At 40.0% G+C, this 22,889-nt stretch overlaps 1 protein-coding gene across 1 annotated transcript in view; it reads right to left on the bottom strand.

The window, feature by feature from the left end:
* Positions 1-3,841: 3,841 nt before the first annotated feature.
* The window catches only part of slc25a48 (solute carrier family 25 member 48), a 19,858-nt gene continuing 810 nt past the window's right edge, over positions 3,842-22,889 (bottom strand). The window contains exons 2-7 of the mRNA XM_034884177.1: positions 18,566-18,609; positions 17,922-17,993; positions 15,208-15,460; positions 9,415-9,708; positions 7,253-7,386; positions 3,842-4,267 (exon numbers count right to left, since the gene is read on the bottom strand). Coding sequence (XP_034740068.1) covers positions 4,163-4,267; positions 7,253-7,386; positions 9,415-9,708; positions 15,208-15,460; positions 17,922-17,993; positions 18,566-18,609 — 902 coding nt within the window. The 3' untranslated portion in view covers positions 3,842-4,162. The remainder of the gene's footprint in view (positions 4,268-7,252; positions 7,387-9,414; positions 9,709-15,207; positions 15,461-17,921; positions 17,994-18,565; positions 18,610-22,889) is intronic.

Genomic DNA, 22,889 nt, shown 5'->3' with positions numbered 1-22,889 from the left:
TGTATATCAGAATCAGAAATACTTTGATCCAAGAAAGGAAATTCTGTGTTGCAGTTGTACAAATAGTATAAATATCAAGTAAAAATGTAAATAGAGAACTAAAAGGAGTGTGGATCTGTACGGTATATACATAGTTAAAGGAATGTTATGATACAGTATTTACATAATTAAGGAGTTGTAATGGCAAACAGTAATAATAATAATACTAGTAGCAGTTGAGTATTGCGCACATTTCAGGCCGGTGTTATTGCACTAAACAGATAATAGACAGATAATACTGTCCAGTTTCCACCTTTCTAAGTGTGTGTATGTGTGTCTGACACTTAGAGGGAGGAGTAATAAAGTTTGATGGCCACAGGCAGGAATGACTTCCTGTGGCGCTCTGTGGTGCATTTTGGGGGAATGAGTCATTCACTGAAAATCATGGAGTGTGTGTGGATTACATATGTCCAGGTGTTGAATGACTGCTGCAGGAGTCGTGCTGTGAAACGCTGCCACCTGGTGGACATTGTGTAACATCACATGCAGCTTCAGGTTAATGTACACAACATACAGTATATATCAGAGTAACGGTGACCTCAGTCAACATCTTATCAGCAGGTTGCAGGCAGAGGACCAACGAATGATAATGACATTTTTCCTGCAACAAATGTAAACATAAGAGTGTTTATCTGGTAACAACTTATCTTTTAGCTGCAATCGACTCGTGACACTTCATCACATGAGTCACACGTTATTCTCAGAGGAGCAATTTCACAGAAGCAGCAATAAAATGTGTTTAAAATCTTTATTGAACACAATAACACAATTGTGTCTCCCCACCGTCAGAATGGCAGTTTACATATTTACAAGTATTTACATTACAAGAATACTATTTAAAAAATATATCTATTAGGCACTTTGTTAAAGGTAAACACTCCAAAATCCAGAAAAATCTATTTAGTGAAGTGACTGTTGATTTGCATCTTATATGATTACATCTTATAAGCCGTAACTCTTAGTTTTGAATCTATTACTTTTGTTTATTTTGAATATGTTAAAAATAAAAAGATAAATAAGAACATGCACATTTCAGCACAAGCAAAACAAATCAACAAAAAACTGTAATACTCACTCAGCATATCTATCAAAATCATTGTAAATGATTCCAATAAGGATTCTCATGTTCAAAAAGGAGTAGGGAGAAGTTAAAAAACATAAAACTTATCTGGTCCTACCTCCTTTTTTTGCTTTTGTACTTATTATACAGAAGGATTAAAATAAAACTTCTTTTGTGCAATTAGCTGTAAAGACTGCAGACTTTACAAAGCAACACTTTAACTATACTGTAAAATCTCAAATATGTATCTGACTTCATGCGCTTTATTGGAAAAAAGGTTCATGGTGAGGAAGTTAAAATTAACTTGTAAAACTCAATTTTCTTAATATAAGAAACACAATATGTACAAGTGGACGGTAACGGGGGACGCACACACAGTCCGTGTGCACTGGAAGGTAACAGCTGATTATTATGATTGAAATGTCATCTTCCACACAACATTAGAAGCATGTAATACACCGCCAACTCTACCTACTCATCAATGTCATTCTCAGGTTAAAGAAATATTGTAAAAGTGAAATTAAAATGTGACAATGCATTACTTATACATGTCAATCAGGGAAATTAAAAAGTGCAAAAAAAAGCAAAATACAACCGAAATGAATTAAAAACTAAAACAAAGAAATCAACACAACAACAATTGAATTGAATTGAACACTGGAAGCTAACAAATATGTTAAATTTAGACTCATTTGTGTTAAAAATGTCCCATCTTAAACATAGCTACTGCTATAGCGTTGAAATGATGGTTAAATAGAACCTAAAAAACTGATTCAAACCTAAAATCGTAGCCCAGGTAATTGCCTAATAACACAATATAATTGAGTACTTCTTTGTCTGTACCATGAAAAAGCTGCAGGTATGCAAGCAGTTTTATTGAAAGTAAAAAGTCTCTTTCAGAGCAGACTGATCCCAAACAACACACTGATTCCTCCAAAATACCTCAAGAGTTCTTTGGAAAACCTGCATCAGACGTCCTCATGCATTTCAAAATGAGAATATTGACACCTAACTCCCCCATGTGTCCCCTGTTAGCTTTGTTATGCTAATAGTTTAGCATGTCTAGTTGCAAAAACAAGCACTAAAGGTATTTTAAACTCACAGAAACCATTTACGTTACTACCAGTGAGTTCTTTGTACTGCAACTACAAAAACAACACTGATGTTTTTAGTATTTTTAAACTAGTTCAGTCCTTTAAATACTGCATTTTCATTTTTGTGCTTTTTTTACAGCAATAATTCAAAGCTTCGGGGGCGGCAGCAGCGGCTGAGGAAAGTGTAATTTCCGACTACACTTGAAGGCAGCTTTGTGTCACGGAAAAAGAGGAAGACGAAGCGAGAGATGAAGCGCCTGGTTTGGGGTTGCAGGACAAAGTGACTTGTTGGGTAAAACTTTACTTTACTTTCACTTTACTACACGCTTTCCACATAACAGTGACATTACACGGTCATGAACACATGACACTGTCATGAACACATGACGCTGTCATGACACTGTCATGACACTGTCTTGAACACATGAGCCTGTCATGAACACATGACACTGTCTTAAACACAACACTGCCATGAACACATGACACTGTCATGACACTGTCATGAACACAAGACACTGTCATGAACACATGACACTGTCATGAACACAAGACACTGTCATGACAGTGTCATGAACACATGACACTGTCATGACACTGTCATGAACACATGACACTGTCATGACACTGTCATGACACTGTCATGAACACATGACACTGTCATGACACTGTCATGAACACAAGACACTGTCATGACACTGCCATGAACACATTACACTGCCATGAACACATTACACTGCCATGAACACATGACACTGTCATGAACACAAGACACTGTCATGACACTGCCATGAACACATGACACTGTCATGAACACATGACACTGCCATGAACACATTACACTGCCATGAACACATGACACTGTCATGAACACAAGACACCGTCATGACACTGCCATGAACACATGACACTGCCATGAACACATGACACTGTCATGAACACAAGACACCGTCATGACACTGCCATGAACACATGACACTGTCTTGCCACTGTCTTGAACACATGATATACCAAATGACACTTGCTTAAAGAAGTGTTATTTCGTACAACGTTGATAACTTCATGACATGTTCGTGACAGTGTCATGTCACTCTTATGTAGATACCTTAAGTAAAGTGCGACCACATGTTGTTCCACAAACTCTCTTTAGTGCTTGTGTTCTGTTTCTAACCTTCTTGGTGTTTAAAGGTTTTTGTGTGGCAGCGATAGAGGCAGCCTGTTTCTTTAATGTGACGGGACTCGCACGCCGCCATACGCCTTACGAGTCTGATAGCTGACTTAACGTTTTGCCGGACTATCCGACGAGCGATGCTGTGTTAATGAATGAACGCTAAGCCAGCCAGCCCCTCACTGTATTGGCATTGTGCACCACCGTACTATCGTTTCCCCTCATATCACCTGAAAAATAACACCAGGCTGCTACAGTACAACCATACAGACCTCTACAAACACCAGACTGCTCGCTTGGATCTCAAGATCTCTCCATTCTTGGCTGAGATGGACGACATAGCGCTGCATGAATTAGTAAATTTTAGCCTGCATGCACACAAAACAACAATGAATATTTGAATCCCAAAATTGAAAGTTGAATATCCACCCATCGAACGAATATTTGAATATTTGGATCCAGCCCTATTGTGAAGTAAAGATTTATATATTATATAGCTTAACACACACATACATGTTCAGTACTGGAGCCAATGCTCTGCTCAGGAAGACACGTATGGCTTTGGTGTCCTAATTCTTGGTAATTAAAATGTAGAGTTTAAGACTTCATTGATCCAATACTCAAAGAGCACTCTTTTGTGAGGCCAGAAGGTCAGCAGTGGCTGCATCAGAGAGCGAAAATATTCACTTCACAGCGACATGTTCAAAAGTTCTGATGTGTGTGTGCTACTAAAAACTCTCACGTCTCAGAGAAACTGGGGCTCATGAGCGTGATTCCTTTCCCCACCGAAACGTTTCCTTCGTCCTAGAGACTCCTGATGAACTGCAGCGAGAGTTCGTAGGTCAGGAACATGGTGGCGCTCATCGGGAAGCCTCGGATGGCGTTGACCGACACCCCGCGGAAGAAAACCTAAACGCGAGAAAGGACAGTTTTAATTAAGTTATCAGGGAAGAAGGACAGTCATTGACTGTCCCCAAATGAGCCCAATGCATGCATTACATCAGCAGTCCCTGGGAAAGCAAATTCACAAAGCAGTTAGGGCAATGACTAAACATTTTAGGATACACCGCACACAATTAAAAAAGAACCTTTCCATTTAAAACATTGCGTCATACAAGACATGATTGGTTTATGGGATACTGTATATTTTTGTTGTGATTTAAAGCTAGACAGAGTAAACAACTGATAGTGCTGGGTATTGTGTTCCAATATGTTAGTTTTTCAAAATAAAAAATTAAAAATGAGCAACGGACCTATGGTTATCATCTTAATAAATATGAACACAATATCAAATGCCTTTCCCAACTTAATTTAAACATCTCACCATCTGCTAGCTGCCTGTCCCATGAACACACTGTAAAAAACATCTCCTCACTATCTGCTAGCTGCATGTCCCATGAACACACTGTAAAAAACATCTCCTCACTATCTGCTAGCTGCCTGTCCCCAGAACACACTGTAAAAAACATCTCCTCACTATCTGCTAGCTGCCTGTCCCATGAACACACTGTAAAAAAACGCTGTAGACAGCCCAGGTTCCACAAACCACAACAAAAACAAACTGTGCCCACTTGCACCACGAACCATAACAAACAGTGTTCCAGGATGTGGTTGAGTGATGAACGCGCATTGTGGACTAGCCTACGTGCTAACGCTGCTGCGGTGATCGCTCAACCACCTCCTTGGTTGGTCGTCAGAGTGAGGGTGCCCCAAGCAGTTGGGGGGTCAGTGCCTTGCTCAAGAGCACAGAGGCAGTGCCCAGGAGGTGAACTGGCACCTCTCCAGCTACCAGTCCACCACCATACTTCTGTATGTAGGTCTGTTTGTGGACTTAAACCAGCGACCCTCCAGTTCCCAACTACCTACAGACTGAGCTACTGCCACCTCAGGAAGAAGTGACGCTTTTCTGAATCTGATTCTTCTGATGCTTCCTTTTTAAATAAAGGTTAATTTCTTACACTGCACGGTAAGTTTTATTCTTGTATTTCGTACCTTATCTTTTGAAGTGCAGTATAAAACTTTGATGTAAATCAACACCTTAAATCTAAAATAAAGTAAAAGACGGGAATCACACTGCAGCCAGTATATTAATGTAAATTCAAATAATACGTTAAGAAAGGGTCTATTTACAGTAAAATACCTTAAATTTAAAAAAGTATGCCCAGTGGAAATAAACAGGAAGTTGCTGCCAGGATATTAACGTAAATTTACAGTAAAAAGTTTTAAAATGAGCTTATGTCTATTCATCATCATGTTCAACATCTTGATTTTTTTGGTTTGTTTTCTTACTTAACAGATCTTTTCTATTCACTGTTAGGATTGTATGCTAAACCAGAGCATTGACACCAGATTTGTTTCACAAACCAAAAAAACACTGTTACATGTTTTTTGTCCTGTAATAACCCGAGTCATTGATCTGGGTCCATCAGGTCCAGTCCACTGAGCTCAAACACCAATGACCTTCTGTTATTGATCCCAGAACTGTTTTCCAGGGTTATTGAAGTGTTTCCAAGTTGGAAATCTGGAAAGTTTGTCTACTTTTTGCAACCTTTGGCATTATGAACACCATGAACCCCGACACCTGGACGCTGTGTGCTGGAGAAGATGTTGGTTTTAGGCCAAAAAGGACAAAAAAAACAACTTTAAAACTGTGTTCATTTTGTCTGTATTTCATTAAAATGTCACCTATATTTTTTTAAATGTTTTTTTGAAGAATAACCCAATCCACGTTTTCCATTACATACTGTATATATCAAAAACAAACTGACTAGGGATGTAACAATGCATCGTAAATCGGTTAAAAATCACTATAAATGATGAAAGATAACAACCATTTGAAATTAAAAACGAACCACCCTGCAAATTGGTAATGGCCTAAGGCTTAAACGTCTTCAGATTTTACTTGTTTGAGATTTCCCAGTTTCTACGTAACAAATTTCTGACTGGCCCATTTAGAGGGGAGGCTTGTTTTTTGTGTGTGTGTGTGTGTGTGTGTGTGTGTGTGTGTGTGTGTGTGTGTGTGTGTTTTGATATTTATTTCCGTGTCAATTTTAATAAGAGGACAAGGTTTATACAGGCCATGTGTCTGCAGATCACTCCGCAAAAAGAAAATCCTGTGATGAAATGAAAATGAAATACAGAAATCTGACTATTAATTATCCTCTCTCATCAATCACACGTGAGTTGTTGGTACTGCACGTGTAGATGAGATGCTGCAACGTGATCTTTGCACTGAGAGGGGCTCGTCTGGACGCCAGGCTCTCATTCGCCGAGAGAATCACGCGGTCCGGGGAACTTTCAGGGGACTTAAGTTCAGAAAAAACCCAGCTGGCTTCACATCTGGGTTACACTGTTTCCTAAAGCTTCACCTCCAAACCATGAAACCATCTGTTGGATGTACAGCAGCCAGTACAGTGAGCCAGGCTGGGGTGATTGAGGGGTTGGATCTAGAACCAACACAGTACTTTAAAAAAAACTACAATTCACCTTTGTTGTATTTGTATGAGACTTGCTTTGTTATTAAGGCTTTTTACGCCTGCACTGGAACTTTTCCGCACTTGAGAATACAACCTCAGTCTTTAATGACATGTAACGCTCTGTTAGCGGTAGCTTGGATTGATCCCTGCAGCTGTCACATATAGTAGACTAACATTAACAGTGCAAGCCATCTCTCTTAGACTTAGACTTATTTATTTAGACTCTTTATTGATCCTTTTGGGATGACTCCCGCGAGGAAATGGAAAATTCCAGCTGCAGTTTTATCAAGAAAAAAGATAAAAAAGACAATATAAAGACAACAAAATAACACTAATAGAGTGTTTAAGTGTTAAATATTTTCATTTTCATTTCCAGGGTTGTGTTATGTTTCTGTTGTAAACCAGACTGGCCTCTCACCTGTGCGCCCTCCGTCTTGTAGCTGTGGACGATGCAGTGTAGGACGCCCTTGTACTTCCTGTGGAGTTGAGCGTCGGCCTGCATTCGGCTCTTCACCACGTCGGCCGGCGTCGCCGTGACCCAGGAAATGGAACCTGAAGAAGAGAAGAAGAACAAGGCTGTGAACAAGGGACTGTGAGGTTCCTTTCAGAAAAACCTCCTTCAGCCATAATGCACTATTAAAGGCAGTGCATTATGGGACACACTTCCTCCAACTATATGGGAGCGTCCCGCACATATACACACACACATATACATATATATATATACACACAAATATATATACTTTACTATCTATTAAAGATAGACTTCCTCCAACTATAAGGGGGCGTCCCATATATATATATTTATACACTGTACTATCTATCAAAGGCAGTGCATTATGGGACACACTTCCCAACTATAAGGGAGCGTTTGGCCCACTTTGGCCTCCTTTAAGAGCCAGGTAAAGCTGCGGCTTAGAGCTCACCAGACGTGTAACCACCACTAAGTTGTGTTTCCATTTGTCTACTAATGAATTGTCCTGTTTCTTCTTTTCTTTGTGTTTCTTCTTGTCTTTATATACTAAATGTTACTATCCGTGTACGTGAACTGTTGCGCTTGTTCATCAATGTGCATTGTCCTGAATTAATAAAATAAATTAATAAATTAATAAATAAAAGCTCCTGCTATCTGCATGTGAAGTGGAGGCACGAAACCTGGCACGGGGAAGGGTATCGTTAAAATAATTCTGATACCGATACAGATACCAAATAACAGTATCATCTAAACCATGGGTCCTTTGTTTAATTTATTTTTTGGGATGTTATTGTTTAAAAGTTACTGTCTCCAGATATGTTTGAATGAGAAGACAGAGTGAGTGGAAGAGGATGGGATAATGGACAACAACTTAGAGTTTAGGCAACACAAAAATGGCCAAAAGGGGAAATAAAGGTTTTGTTTACACACACACACACACACACACACACACACACACACACACACACACACACACACACACACTATCTAGTAAGACTTGCATTAAATAATTAGGCAAAACACATGAAGGCTGTTGATCTACATTATGACATTACATGTGACCAGCTCATGTTTCATGTTCTAAGAAGCCAATTCTCGCTCCTCACAAGTTAAATAAATAATCAGTTCATTACTTTCATTAAATGGGGGTGTTTTTTGTCAATCTTATAGCATTTGGAGAAAAAACTATTGGAAAAAGAATTAAAAAAAAAAAAGTGCAAAAAAGAGACTAAAAGTGACTTAAATGTCAAAAGCTTTTTGTAATTTTAAATCAGCAGCAAAAAAACAAATAAACGGTTTATTTTTTATTTTTAGGGGCAAAAATACCTAATATTTGCTGCTGTATAAACCTAATTTATAGGAAGTTATACCTAATGTTTGAGTTAAAAAAGCAGAAAGGATGAATTATTTAGACTAAAATTAAAGGAATGGATTTTGATGATAATCACAGACTGGAATATGTCAACTTTTACTCAATACTATTTCAAAAACACTTCAATTTGAAATAAAAAAATTGAAATTATTATTATTATTATTATTATTATAAAATTGAACAAGTCACCCCAAAGAAAAAGAAAGTAGAGATTTGTTCTAGGCAAAGACCGTTGGGTGGAATCAATCATGTTATTTTGGGTAATTAAAAAGAACATTGATATAGGAAAACGGGGCAATTTGACCAGAGGACACCCCCGCCCCGCCCCCGTCTGTCACTAGCGATGATGACGCAGTGATTAGTGACAATTATATGAGGTATGGCCTCAGCTCGCTTGGAACCTCAACTGAGGTGATCCTAAAAAAAAGTCCCTGTTAGCAGGTACCAGGGACTTTTTTTTGTAATGGAAACCCCAAAAGGCGAGTAGAGTTGAGGCGAGTTGAGTAGACACCATGTGGTGGAAAAACGTCATCAGTCAGACTCAGTGGTGAGGGAAACTGAAGCTGAGGGACGGACACAGAGCTGCAGCTGAGCCCATTTTTTAATTCATTTACATAATCGGTTATCAGGTAAATAAAAGGTGAAACAGATAATCTGCCAACTGCCAAAAAACTGGCCGATAATCGGCCTAAACGTTAAAAGGCTGCACGTGTCTGCGCTGTGTGACATGTACCTGCTAGTCCTCCAGCCAGCCAGATGGAACCAGGGTGGAGGCTTGCCGAGGCGTCTGGCTTCAGCAGGTCACACATGATGGTGTAAGGGAGGAAGTAGAGCATGTATCCAGGAACGTCCCTCAGCATCATGGCCCCGGCCCCCCTGTACAGGCCCTGCAGGCCCTCGGTCTGCAGGATGCTGCTGATGCAGTGGATCGGGCCTCGGTAGAGCCTCTGGCCCCCCCCGGGGATGCTGATGGAGCGCATGGGGATGTTGGTGCCATTCGATATGTTGCCGGCAAGTTGCAAATTCTCTGTAGAACAGGAATTAAACGTGGTTTTCAGGCAATGCTGTTGTTGTCGAGCGGGATATGTCCTTTTCTTGCTACTGTTGTTGTAGATGGTCGTTTTTTCGCCTGTGTGATTGTTGATCTGTTTGTTTGTGTGTTTTACTTGTTTTTTTTGCTTCTGTAACAGGGGATCTTCCCCACTGTGGGATGAATAAAGTTTTATGAATAAAGTATTATCTAGAAAATGGTGAATCTTTAAGGCACTGTTCTGATCTGGAGTACATACATACATTTTTGCTATTTTGTTTCACCATTTTCTCTCATCAATCTTTTAAAAACGCAAATAACACCAATTATAACTGCTCTTTGAGATGCTTTAGAGAGGCGCTCAACATGTTACCATGCCAACAACGGACCAATGAGAACGGGTTTAAATACACCAGGTGAAATGGAACCGCCCCGCAGGAATATAATGGAATATAATGAAACTTAGAGTAATTCGGGACTGATTGATGTGACTCCAGAAGGGAGGCCTGTCTTTCAGTCCACTGACAGCTGCAGTGTAACAGTTGTCTTTGTCACATCTTTTTCATCATGCTTCATGTTTCATTAAACCTTTTGTTACTTCACAGTAGACAATCGTTATATGTAGCGACGCATTTTATCATCTCTCCGCCGTATTTTGTTTTTATACGGAGGTTGGAGTCTGATATGATGCCCGATGACTGGAGGATGCCATGGTGACCGGAGGATGCCATGGTGACCTGAGGATGCCATGGTGACCTGAGGATGCCATGGTGACCGTAGGATGCAAGTGAAGTTTAACGCAGTAGCCTAAGCCCACAGCCCAGGCTATAGGACTACTTACCCACAATAACTTAATGCATAGGCTACATCTGCTGGAGTAAGGAATGAGTAAATTCTTAAAGATTGAACTTTACCGACTATGGGGGAGATTTGCACCTTCTGCAGAGCATCTGTATCAACGCAACATAGTCCGACGCCCAAAACATGCCCACCGAGGATCATCGACATGGCTCGCAAGGATAGTAAAATATTCCCCTGTCTCTGGACTGTTGGTCGCAGCCATCTGAAGCCTGATGGAGTTACCACACCGTGCTTGCCTGTCTGCCCAGATCGGATATTATTATTATTATTGGTGGTTATTGTAACAATTACTTCCTAGGCATCGTACGCTGAAACGACAGCTAATCATTTTTCACTTACAACTAAGCCAAAAGAAAAACAGGTACTTTAAGCAGGGCAGAAATGTGTTACTATGCTGATACTGTTAACCTGACAAACTGACTGAAAGCTGGATTGTTCAACATGACTTCATCAGCGACTTCGTTGTGGACTGGACTTTCTGTGTCTCGAGGAGGTGTGGCAGCGGAGTGATGATTTCTTGCACCTGAACCAAGCAGTCCCACATGCATGGATTTGTTTTCATCTGTTAACCCCGCTCATCAGGGAGGGGAGGGGGTCTCACGCTGCTCTATCGTGAGAACTGGAGGTTTTACACCCCGGCCCGCTCACTGAGATCCTCTCAGCAGGCCTGCTGCATGTCCCTGTGTGTCCCTCACCACCTTTATGAGAGGACTATGAGTTTAATGTCATTTTTGTTCGTTTGTGAAGTGACCTTGGGTGTCAAGAAAAGGCGCTTTACATAAAATGTATCATTTATCAAGGACATAATTGTCATTTCCTGACATTTTTTGGAAAACAGTTCCTCTGGTCTGCAGTTAAAATGTCTAACTTATTATCTTTATCTCATTGTGCTGTAGAAGATCGTGCACCAAGTTACATTCAAATCAACAATTCAAGCACAATCACAGAAGACATCAAACTGTTCACCTATGGCAGTATCATAAAAATAGTCATTAAATGACCAGTCCAAAGTGTGTTTCAGGAAGTGAATGAAGGAAATGTGAGTCGTCACATGAGGGCAGGTGTGAGGGGTCTGAGATTAACCAGTAACCATAAACGTATAAAAAGCTATAAATGTTTTACGTGCCAATATTTTCTTGTAATTAACCTGATCTGACCTTGGTTTTATTGTTTCACTGTTGATCATAAAGTGACAGCCCCGACAACACAACTCAAACTATAATCCTCTATTATTAGCTACTGTAGAAGCTACGAAACAACACCTGCAGCATCATAATTGTTCCAATTTAAAGTGATATTATTCCGGTTTCCTTTATGTCACCCACTGCTGGACCTGTATTGACTGTGCATGTTTAAAGTGGAATAAAGAGACTTAACACTTCTTTGTCAATTACACTTCAACAACCCTTTAAATTCCTCTCAGTGCTTGGCTCCTCAACTCCATTCAGCATTTACAGTTTCAACACCTTTCAGCACTTAAAATTTAGCAACCACTTCAACATCTTTTACTACTATTTCAACTGCTCAGACACCGTTCGCCGTTTTTGGTCTTTTCGCAGTGCTTTTCCTGGGAAATTGCCCCCAAAGTGCAAATAGAAAGTGTGAATTTGAACTGTATGTGCATGGGAGTTTACATTGCATGTCTTATTAGTGTGAGGAAGAGACTTTGATGAGGCTCGGATGCTCAGGTGGACGTTTAACTTTACATTCAAAGTGGGAATTAAGGCGCTTTTTACAGCACAATAAAGACAGCTTTTTTTTGCCAGCTCTTGTAAATAGCTAAAATGTTATTCTGTTACAAAGGTAGGAATGGGGGCGCCTCTGGCTCATGAACATCAGGAAGTCACATGAACATAAATATAGCACTTAAAGGAAACATGCTCTTTGGAAAGAAAACTGATCATATTCAGGGAAATAGTCACAGCTGGTTAGTGAAAAGACAGTTTCCCTCTGGTAGAGTCCTTCGCTCTTGCGAAGTTAAGAAAATGAGCTGAGCTTCTCCTAAAGTGTTTGCCACATGTGGGCTCAGTCCTGCAGGGACCCGGGTTCAGGTCCGACCTGCGGCCCTTTGCCGGGTTTCGTCCCCCATTTCCTGTCTATCCACTGTGACTAATAAAGGGAAAAGCTCCCAAAACATAATCTTAAAAAAGAAAAGAAAGGTAGGAATGGGCGCCGGGTTAACTCAGTTGGTAGAGCGGGTGCCCAAATATAGAGGTTCACTACTGTGAAGCATTGCTTCAATTTCAACACCAACTTAAACGCCTCCTCGTGCTTCCTTTCAACTGCCATTTCATCTCCTTTCAGCACTTCAAAATGAACGACCACCAAAACTTAACGTACCGAAATATCCCCTTTAACTTCAACATATACATTCCAGTTTCTGAAGCTCTAGTTGTGTTGGTACTAGCTTGTCAAGGGGGGGGGGGGGGGCTTCAGGACTTTGTGGCTTAGTAATGCTAGCATAGTAAGCACATGTGGTCATAGCACACTAACTTGCACATGTAAGTCATTACTGGTCATTACAGTACCAAGTTCTTGTTCAGATTGTTAATTAAATAACCAATCAATACATTCCATTCAGATTTATTTAGTGGTTAAATGTAAGTTGACAAAATGGTTGCAGCATGAGCGACCATCACTGTTACCTGCTGGCCAGGTGTCCAAACTACCAAACAGGAAGTGAGCGATTCCAATGGGCTTTATTGTAGAGGGGACGTGGACTGTACTATTTTGAGTACAGATAGGGGTTTAATTGTTTCAGGGACATTTTATGTTCCCTAAACTACTTACAGTGGTGCTCATAAGTTTATGAACACATGCTTAAGAGGAATAAAAAAAAAACATCTTTTCAAAACTGATCTTAATGCCTTAATTAGAAAAAATAGGAAAAATCCAACCTTCAAGGACATCAATTTTCTTTTTGAATGAATAATGTATCATAAATAAATAAATGTTCTTCATAAAAATGCAAGGGACATAAGAAATTAAAGAGCCCCACATCATCACATACCCTTCACCATACCTAGAGGTTGGCATGGTTTTATTTCGGCTTATTAGCTGGTTTGATTTGCATTGAGAGATGATCTTATGGAACGTTTTTTAATTAAATAATAATAATAAATTGTAATTCCAAAGGCCAAGGGAACTTTATCAGGATGCATAGTATCCTGATCCATGAAATAACTAGCTTTTAAAAATAAAAATCTGCCTGCCTCTATGGGAATTTAACATAGGGGGGTGTATACTCATGCCCCTGTATTTTAACATAGGGGGGTGTATACTTATGCCCCTGTATTTTAACATAGGGGGGTGTATACTTATGCCCCTGTATTTTAACATAGGGGGTGTATACTTATGCCCCCTGTATTTTAACATAGGGGGGTGTATACTTATGCCCCCTGTATTTTAACATAGGGGGTGTATACTTATGCCCCCTGTATTTTAACATAGGGGGTGTATACTTATGCCCCTGTATTTTAACATAGGGGGGTGTATACTTATGCCCCTGTATTTTAACATAGGGGGGTGTATACTTATGCCCCCTGTATTTTAACATAGGGGGGTGTATACTTATGCCCCCTGTATTTTAACATAGGGGGGTGTATACTTATGCCCCTGTATTTTAACATAGGGGTGTGTACAGTGAATGGCAAAAGTATTCACCCCCCTTGGCTTTTTACCTATTTGGTTACATTACAGCCTTTAGTTTAGGCACAACAGCAAACCTGCCAAGAGATGGCCGCCCACCAAAACTCACGGACCGGGCAAAGAGGGCATTCATCAGAGAGGCAGCAAAGAGACCTAAGGTAACCCTGGAGGAGCTGCAGGGTTCCACCGCAGTTTGGATGCGTGTGGAAGCACCAGAGTCACAAAAAAACAAATCCCAGATTTTTTTTTTTTGCCCCATCACATGGGCACTTTAAGAAGTCCACTGGGGAACTACAATCATGAGATCGGAGAGAAGTCATTTAGTCCATTTTGATGCTGCACGGCTTGAAGGCTTCGCCTTTTAATGGTAGAGAAAACCTAGCCAGTGAACTACTGGCTTGGACCGACGTCGAGGTGGAACTGATACTTGAAGGTGTGTAAGCTACCTGACCGATAAGAGTGATGGGCGTGCCTCGAAGTTTACAAAAGTCTCCGTTTGTGTCCATCCAGACTACAAAGCAGCCCCGGAGTTTTTAAACCAAAACGGGGTCAGCAGTGTTTCCAAATCTGACCGTTTTAGGGGCTCAGAAGTGTGTGTGGATGCCGAGTGTGAATGTAACGTTTTTAAACCAAAACGTAGAAGGGGAGATGTAGATGCCTGTGTCTTCTCTTCATGCTTTGTTTTTGCCTGTGTCTTCCCATCCAGGACATATTTTTTTGATAAATTATTTGGACAGATTTAAACCATGTGCAGCGGGTTGGGACCAAAATGGAAGGCACAGGCATTTCCATGTTGAAAAGACTATTGTCTACATGTGAGAATGTGCCAGAAAACCAAAGAAAAGTAGATTAAAAAAAAAAAAAAACTAAACGGTCTCCTATTATATTCAGCTTTGAAAGAATAGGAGGAATACATTCTTCCTTCTGGTTCCTGAAGGAGGAAAAAAAAAATCCCCAGCCAAAAAAAAAAAAACTGCCCTTATTTACCTGCTAGAACCATCTGCGTCTGCATTTGCAGTCTGATCTTGACCAGATCCACCGGGGCTCCCAGGCCCACTGACACCAGACCAGTAAGCATGCTGGCCACAGTCAGGTCTGCCATGCTGCAGGAATGCCGCCCGTCACCATGGCGATACTTGCTTATGAGTCTCTGTATGTTACTGAAGGTGCCAAACACCACTGAGTTGTAGACGGTGATGCTGGCCAGCGGGAAAGACATGCCCTTAAAGAAACCCATGACCTGAGGAACACAAAGGCAGTGATTACTGACAGGGTGTCCTTAAGGATTTGTTTTTATAAAGCAGGGGGGGCAGGTCTGTCCAAACAACATGTCCAATTTGTATAATACTACTATTAGTGAGGGCTAAAATTGTATTATTAGTATTTCAAACTTCACTTTAGCTGATTCTGGTTTCCAACTTCACCCCCCGGACGGAGACAACTTCTCTCTTTTGATTCTTTATTAAGATCAAGCAACATTACAAACATGGGCGTGGGTAGCTTTGGTATTGTTGTGTGTGTGTGTGTGTGTGTGTGTGTGTGTGTGTGTGTGTGTGTGTGTGGTTCTGCAAAGAAGTAACTAACATTGTTCAGGCTATCATGCACAATTCATGCAAAAACATAGGAAATATATATAGCAGATAAAAACAATAAACCCACTATTAATTCCATTATATTAATGCAGTGTAGCCTAACTGTAGCATGTTAATAATGCACCTAACATACAAACGTGAGCAAGAGCGTTCAACAATCGCCATTTTATCGCATCAACAGCAGCATGCACTTTAGCGAGCAGGTGAAGAACACAAACAACCAAAATCACCAGTTAACTTCATTTAAATTTGCGAGAACTACAGACTAATACAATTAGAGCTTAAATGAACTGACAACATGAGTTATACGACTTAAAGTTCTCAAAGACGCACACACACGATCTCACACTGCTGACAGATGAAAAAAAGACTTCTCCTTCAACCTACAGTACCAATTTTAAATCCAAAAGTACACTCAGTATATATTGGCCTGTGCATAGAAGGAAAAATGGGGTGAAGTTTCTGCCAAATATTTCTTTTATGGAAACCATTCCCTCTTAGCAGGGGGAGGTCACACAGCTGCCCACTGCCTGAGTAAATCAGCTAACCACTGAGAAAAGGAGGCCTGTAATTTCTGATTGGGAGGGAAGGCTGTCACATGTAGAAGTCAAAAGTGCTTAAAATGAGCCATCCAACCACAAGGATGCATACTACATTGTATTTCTCACTGACTCACAAAATCAGGCATGTTGCACACTTCTGTCCACTGGAAATGTGTTGGTGCAATAATTCCGATGTACAAATGACTAGAATTTGGTGATCTTTCATTGATCATCTTTTTAAAGCTGCAAAGAAAAGACTTCATGAGCTGGCTGGGTGACCTAACTGAACTCAAGATAAAATGACAGCTTTCAGCCATCCTGCTGAGGTCAGGCAAACCAGGCTCATGTTACTTTGCTCCGGCAGATACATCCGAACCCCCCCACATTTAGACAGACTTCCAGCCAAAGAGAACCAGGACAGGCCAATCACAACCGCTTGTCTCCTGTGACGCGGTTTTATGACAATGACTGACAGAGGAGCGTCACGCTAACCAAAATTAACCATGGGTGTATTATAGGAATAGATAATAGAGATACAGTGTTGGAGTCAGAGCCCCGTTCATTCCTATAAGAGGTTCTCAGTGGCACGGAGCCAAAAATTACCCAAATGATCGGCACTACTTCCACACTGTGTGGCCCATACAGCAGGCACACGTAATACAACTTTTTTGTATTTTGTATTACATTGTTTTGTCATTGATTACATCCCACTTTGCAACAGTTATACAACAGAGACCTTATTTATGGATATTGATTGTTTTCAAAGCTAATCCATCCAACACCAAAGATGCTTTTGTACCTCAAAATAATGTTTCCAAAGTTGTTTTAGTGGTTCATTAACTCATTGGAATGAGAACTTTATATTAAAAATAATAATTAATATTGGAAATGATAACAGAAATAGACTATTCCGACCCCGACCTGTAGGGGGACCAGAGAGGAAAAGTGCTTTGGTGCCTACTGTAAAGGTGCTGGTTGACAAGTAGCTAATGCTAATGTAATTCTTGGTGGGTAACGTAAGATTTTGACACCGTTCAACACGCTCAGTTATTTTAAATTTTTTGTCTTTTTCCTCTTTCTTTTTTTTGTTCTAGCTCCGGTGGATTTCTGAGGACTATGGTTACCTGGTCCTCAGATCTCTGCAGGGTAAATCCAGACAGCTAGCTAGACTATCTGTCCAATCTGAGTTTTCTGTTGCACGAATAAAACTACTTCTAAATGTACACATGTTCCACCAAAACAAATTACTTCCCAAGGCTATTTTGCAGCAACACAGTGGCAATTGTGATTGGTTTAAAGAAACGCCAATAAATCAGAGCACGTTTTTCCCAGAATGCTGTGTGGACTAGCCAGACCCTCCTAGGCAGCGTTGTTGAGGAAGCTCCGGCAATGTGAGGCTGGTGCGGCAGTAGCTTGGTGTGCCAAATCCCCAAACTGCTCCAAACACCAGGTACTGTACCGTGGTTGGTCCTGCAATGGCTCCTGAGTTGCATGTGTGTGCTGTGTGTATGAAGAAGGGTTTGTGAAACATTTTAAGGGCCGATCAACTTGTGGATTGTGTGTTTACCGTTTCCTTCCTGTAGATAGTGAGAATGCAGTGCAGAGTGTTCTTGTAGCCTTTCCCCGCCTGGAGCCGCGTCTGGAGGACAGAAACCACTCAGTTTCAGAACTACATAGAGTAGAAAGTCTAGCACCCTTCATTTTTAGCTTGCCTATGTTCTAGTGCTGCAACAAACGACCCCTTCCAATGTCGATCAATACTTCGGAAGATTATAAGTAATCTGGTTTAATAATTCCTAATTTCTGCTTTTCTAACTCAAACATACTTTTCTATAAATTACCTTTATTGACCATAAATTCCACAACTAACTGTAAAACTAAAGTTAGTTAGTCAGTGTTATGTAGGGTTAAAAACGTCAAAAAAGGGACAAATATTGGAAAAAAACGTCAAAAGGGTTGAAAAAAGGGACAAAAACGTAACCTAGTTCTTCTCAGTGTGAATCAAGGGGCATCATAATGTGTTCAACATGGCAAATTAACTCTTAACATAATGATTAACGTCTCTGACATAACAACTGGTCAACCAGAATATATCACAAAGAACAAGTAAACGACAACATCCTCAAACACCTGCTTTTTAAAAGAAATAATCATATAGAACAACATAGAACAATGGTGTGGTAGAATCAGAGTCTCTGGGAGTCTTGATACCTTCACTGTGTCCAGAGGATGGCCCACCACCACACTGGAAGCTCCTGCAGCCAAAACACAAAGAAAACACACAAAAAGACAGAGAGAAGAGAGAGAAAGTTGGTATGAGGCAGAGGCAATAATACAGTACTGTGTTTCCTCTATGTTGATCATTACAGTACAGTGTTTCCTCTGTTTCACTGTTTTGGCTAACCCTGTACACAGTTCTGTCAGATTCTCCTCCAGACTGTGGATCCATTGGCGAACACTGCTGTATATTAGACACTGAACATAGTGGAAGGCTCTGTTTTTTGTACTTTTGTGTTTGTGTATGTTGTTATTGTGAACTGGATCCCCCTGGGTCTGAAATATAGTTTATATATAACCTGATAAATGTTGATCATTACATTACAGTGTTTCCTCTATGTTGCTCTATGTTGATCATTACATTACAGTGTTTCCTCTACCTTATTTTGCCGTTTGTTTGTCTCTCCCCAGGTTTATTGTATTAAACTGTTTGTGACCCCCCCACCCAGACTAATTAAGGACGTAACAGTTTGTGTTGTTCTTCATGCCATCAGAGTTCACTACAGTTAAACAGACAGAAAGAGAGAGAACAGGTGTGTGTTCCCTGTTGAATTAAAGCTTTGAGTCCTTTAGGAAGCGATCCAGAAAGAGGCTGGCCAAACTGGGCAGCCATCATGGGGCCCCAGCGCCATTGTGCCCTTATTAACACCATGTTCTAACTGCTGTTTGTGCGTGTGTGTGTGTGCATGTGTGTGTCACCACCCCCAAATACCCTACAAGCACACCCAGCACACATGGTTGCAAAGTTATGAAACACAAAAGTTAGACTGAAGGAAAAACGGAGCTTCATCCGACGTACTCTATTCTATTCTATCAGATGTTATATTACCGTACTACATACAAATATTATATTACTACCTTTCATACAGTACTTTATCTCATAGCATCCTAATCTATCCTATGACACACATTCTCAATTCTGATTGTTTGCATCGTGATCTATATTATATTGAATATATTACATATTAATATTAATCAAGACGAACACTAAGTACTGTTATTTGATTCAGAATATAATCAGTCTGGTGTACACTTTGGTTACAGACCTTCGTATTTGTTCAATTGTTTTTAGAGCTGCAAAGATCAATCGATTAATCGATTAGTTGTCAAGTATTGCATTAATTGGCGAATCGGCAAGTATTTGAGGACGTCATCTTGGACTTTGGGTAAAACTGATCCCCATTCCTCATAGTTTTGATATTTCATAGACCAAACCACTAATCCATTACTCAAGAAAATAACGGTGAGTTTAATCGAAAAATGACAATGGTCATTAGTTGCAGCACTAATTACTTTATCTTCTTATCTGTACTACTGCCACTTTGTGCTGCCGTAACAACTGATATTCCCCTCTGGGGCTCCATAAAGGTTTATCTTACTTTACAGCTGCTCCCATATCTGCCCTCCCTGCGGTGCCATTCATGTTTGCATTAACATGTTAAGAATTTAAAGAATAACTCTTTAAAATGCCACAATAAAAACTTTGGTTTGTTGCCTTTTACATACGCTTAAGACTTTGAAGACATTTGAAAAAGTGTCTGTAAATGAGGTTGATTTAGGTTTCTAAAGGCTTCCTTATATTTGGTTATGTGACGAGACATCAGTAAGGCTTTACTATGATATTCCAACTAGGGCTGGGCAATATATCAATATTATATGGTTATCAATATATGAGATAGATATCATATTCATTACATATGACACAATTGTTGTTGTTTTTTCCTGGTTTTAAATATTTATTGAAAGCACCAAATGTTAACGCTACGCTATCGACATTGATGCCTTTTTGTCACAAATATTGAGATCTTTGAATTTCTCCACATCGCCCTGAAGCACTAAATCTATCCGTAACAGATAAGTTTCCTCAGAATGAATCTCATAACCAGGGAAATCACCGGTGAAACAGTGATGGGGCGATTCCCCGCCCTGATGCAGAGTAATGGAGTAACAGTCACTGTAACGGCCTATATGTGTGACGTCCTGTTGTGTTCTTTAAACCTCCACAGAGCACGAGTAGACTTTATATTTCCCAATTACGGTTCTCCGTCACAGTGTTTATGGATCTTGACATTTCCAACCGCAGTTGAAGGCAACTTATTTCAGGAGAGAGAGAGAGAAATAAAGGAGACGAGCGAGACATGGCGAGCGCTTTTGTCACTCCCTGATGTAAGTCGAGTGAAGATGTGAGTTGTGCATGCGCACTTTAGAACAACTAGCATAAAAGATGCTAACGAGAGACTTCTGTAAAGTCAATACAGTAAAAATTGACCTACTTAACCAAGTTTGTTCACTGCTGGCTACAAGTTAGCATCAAACACAACAATGATGTCAGTTGAATGGTGTTTTGAGCTAACGTTAGCCACCAAACAACCACAGCTAGCTACAACATTTTTAAAATGACTGCTAGCTTAGCTATAAATTAGCAGTCAAACACAACAATGATGTCAGTTGAATGGTGTTTTGAGCTAACGTTAGCAACCAATTAACCACAGCTAGCAAAAATGTTTTTAAAATGACTGCTAGCTTAGCTACAAGTTAGCATCATACACAACAAAGGCTGTTATTTGAATGGCGTTTTGAGCTAATGTTAGCAACAAAACAATAATAAATAAATAAAACGTTTCTGAAATGATTTCCATCTTCTGTTATTGATTCTAATGAGAAACATTTATTATTTCATGGATTTCACAAATGTCAGAATGACACGTCATGCTGTAAACTGTTTAAATTTGAGCATTCGCAACTCAAATGCCTCACTTTGGGCAGTGACGACGTCTCCACTTTCTGCCGCAGGCCCGTTGCGTTTTTGTTGCGTGTTCTCCCCGTGGTAAACCCTGCAACAGCCTAAACGTACTTCCCCCATTCAAACTGAATGGAAAGACCTGCGTTCTTGCAGCCTAATGCACATCGTGGTATCCTTTCATCTCTAATGTACGTGTATGTATTATTAGACATTCCTTTTTAGTTTCATTTTGTTTAGCTTAAAGGGTAACTACGCCTTTTTTCAACCTATTTTCCTGTGTTTTTGGGTCTAAGTTACTGATGAGAACAACGATCTTTGACATTGGTCCAGTCCAGCCGTCGGCAGTGGCTAAAAAAGCTGCAATGTAAGTTAACAGGGCAATTGTCCAACTTGTATTTACCTTCCCAAAGGAGCCTGTTTTGCCGCTGACAGGCTCAGATTAATATTCTCAGTGTCTGACCACATTATGGGAAGGATTTCTAAGGAGGTCGATCTTTCTGTTAAACAGTAAGATCCTTTTATAAACATAAAAACATAAAATATGTAGTGTAAAAATAAGAAGATAAAGTAATCTTTGGACTGTTTCATTGTCTTGATCCACACATCAATCAATCAATCAATAAATCAATCAATCAATCAATCAATCACCAGACTCCATGTCAATAAACAGGCATTTCAGCATTTTAAAACACACTTCATTCAAAGTACCAAAACCAAACAGGACCAAAATAAAACTACGGAAAGCCGTTTTGGGTCGTCTTTCGGCTTTTTGGAGTAAAGGTTAAATTCCAGTGGCTTGAGGTTGACCCTTAAAGGGGCTCAATGTTACGCGTGTTTTAGGCTACATTTATAACAGTTGTTGTTGTCACATACAGCAAACAACTCCTCACTATCTGCTAGCTACCTGTCCCCTGAACACACTGTAAAAAACATCTCACTATCTGCTAGCTGCCTGTCCCCTGAACACACTGTAAAAAACATCTCACTATCTGCTAGCTGCCTGTCCCCTGAACACACTGTAAAAAACATCTCACTATCTGCTAGCTGCCTGTCCCCTGAACACACTGTAAAAAACATCTCACTATCTGCTAGCTGCCTGTCCCCTGAACACACTGTAAAAACATCTCACTATCTGCTAGCTGCCTGTCCCCTGAACACACTGTAAAAAAATCCGTTCTCTATAGACAGCGTCAACAAAAACAAACTTTGGCAATGCATGCATTTGAATGGCCTGTGTGGTTGTTGCCACCATAACTACACACACAAAATCAATCAATTTTATAGCCATCGATTATCTATCCAAAAAATGTTCTATGTTCTATGCAAAATGTAAAATGTGCTTTTAAAGAAAAGATAGAATATAAAAATGTGTGTTTAATATTTTTTGTAGATTTTTCTTCCTTTTTCCTTTTCTAAAGGGATTGATAACCATACTTTTACACTACTAAATTTGCCACAAAACTCACAGTCCTTTCAAAATTTTCTGTTTTCTGTTTATGTTTTATATATATATAT

This window comes from Etheostoma cragini, chromosome 10 (assembly GCF_013103735.1).
Source record: "Etheostoma cragini isolate CJK2018 chromosome 10, CSU_Ecrag_1.0, whole genome shotgun sequence".
In the NCBI taxonomy this organism is placed as follows: domain Eukaryota; kingdom Metazoa; phylum Chordata; class Actinopteri; order Perciformes; family Percidae; genus Etheostoma; species Etheostoma cragini.
This window is presented reverse-complemented; position numbering and strand designations above follow the sequence as displayed.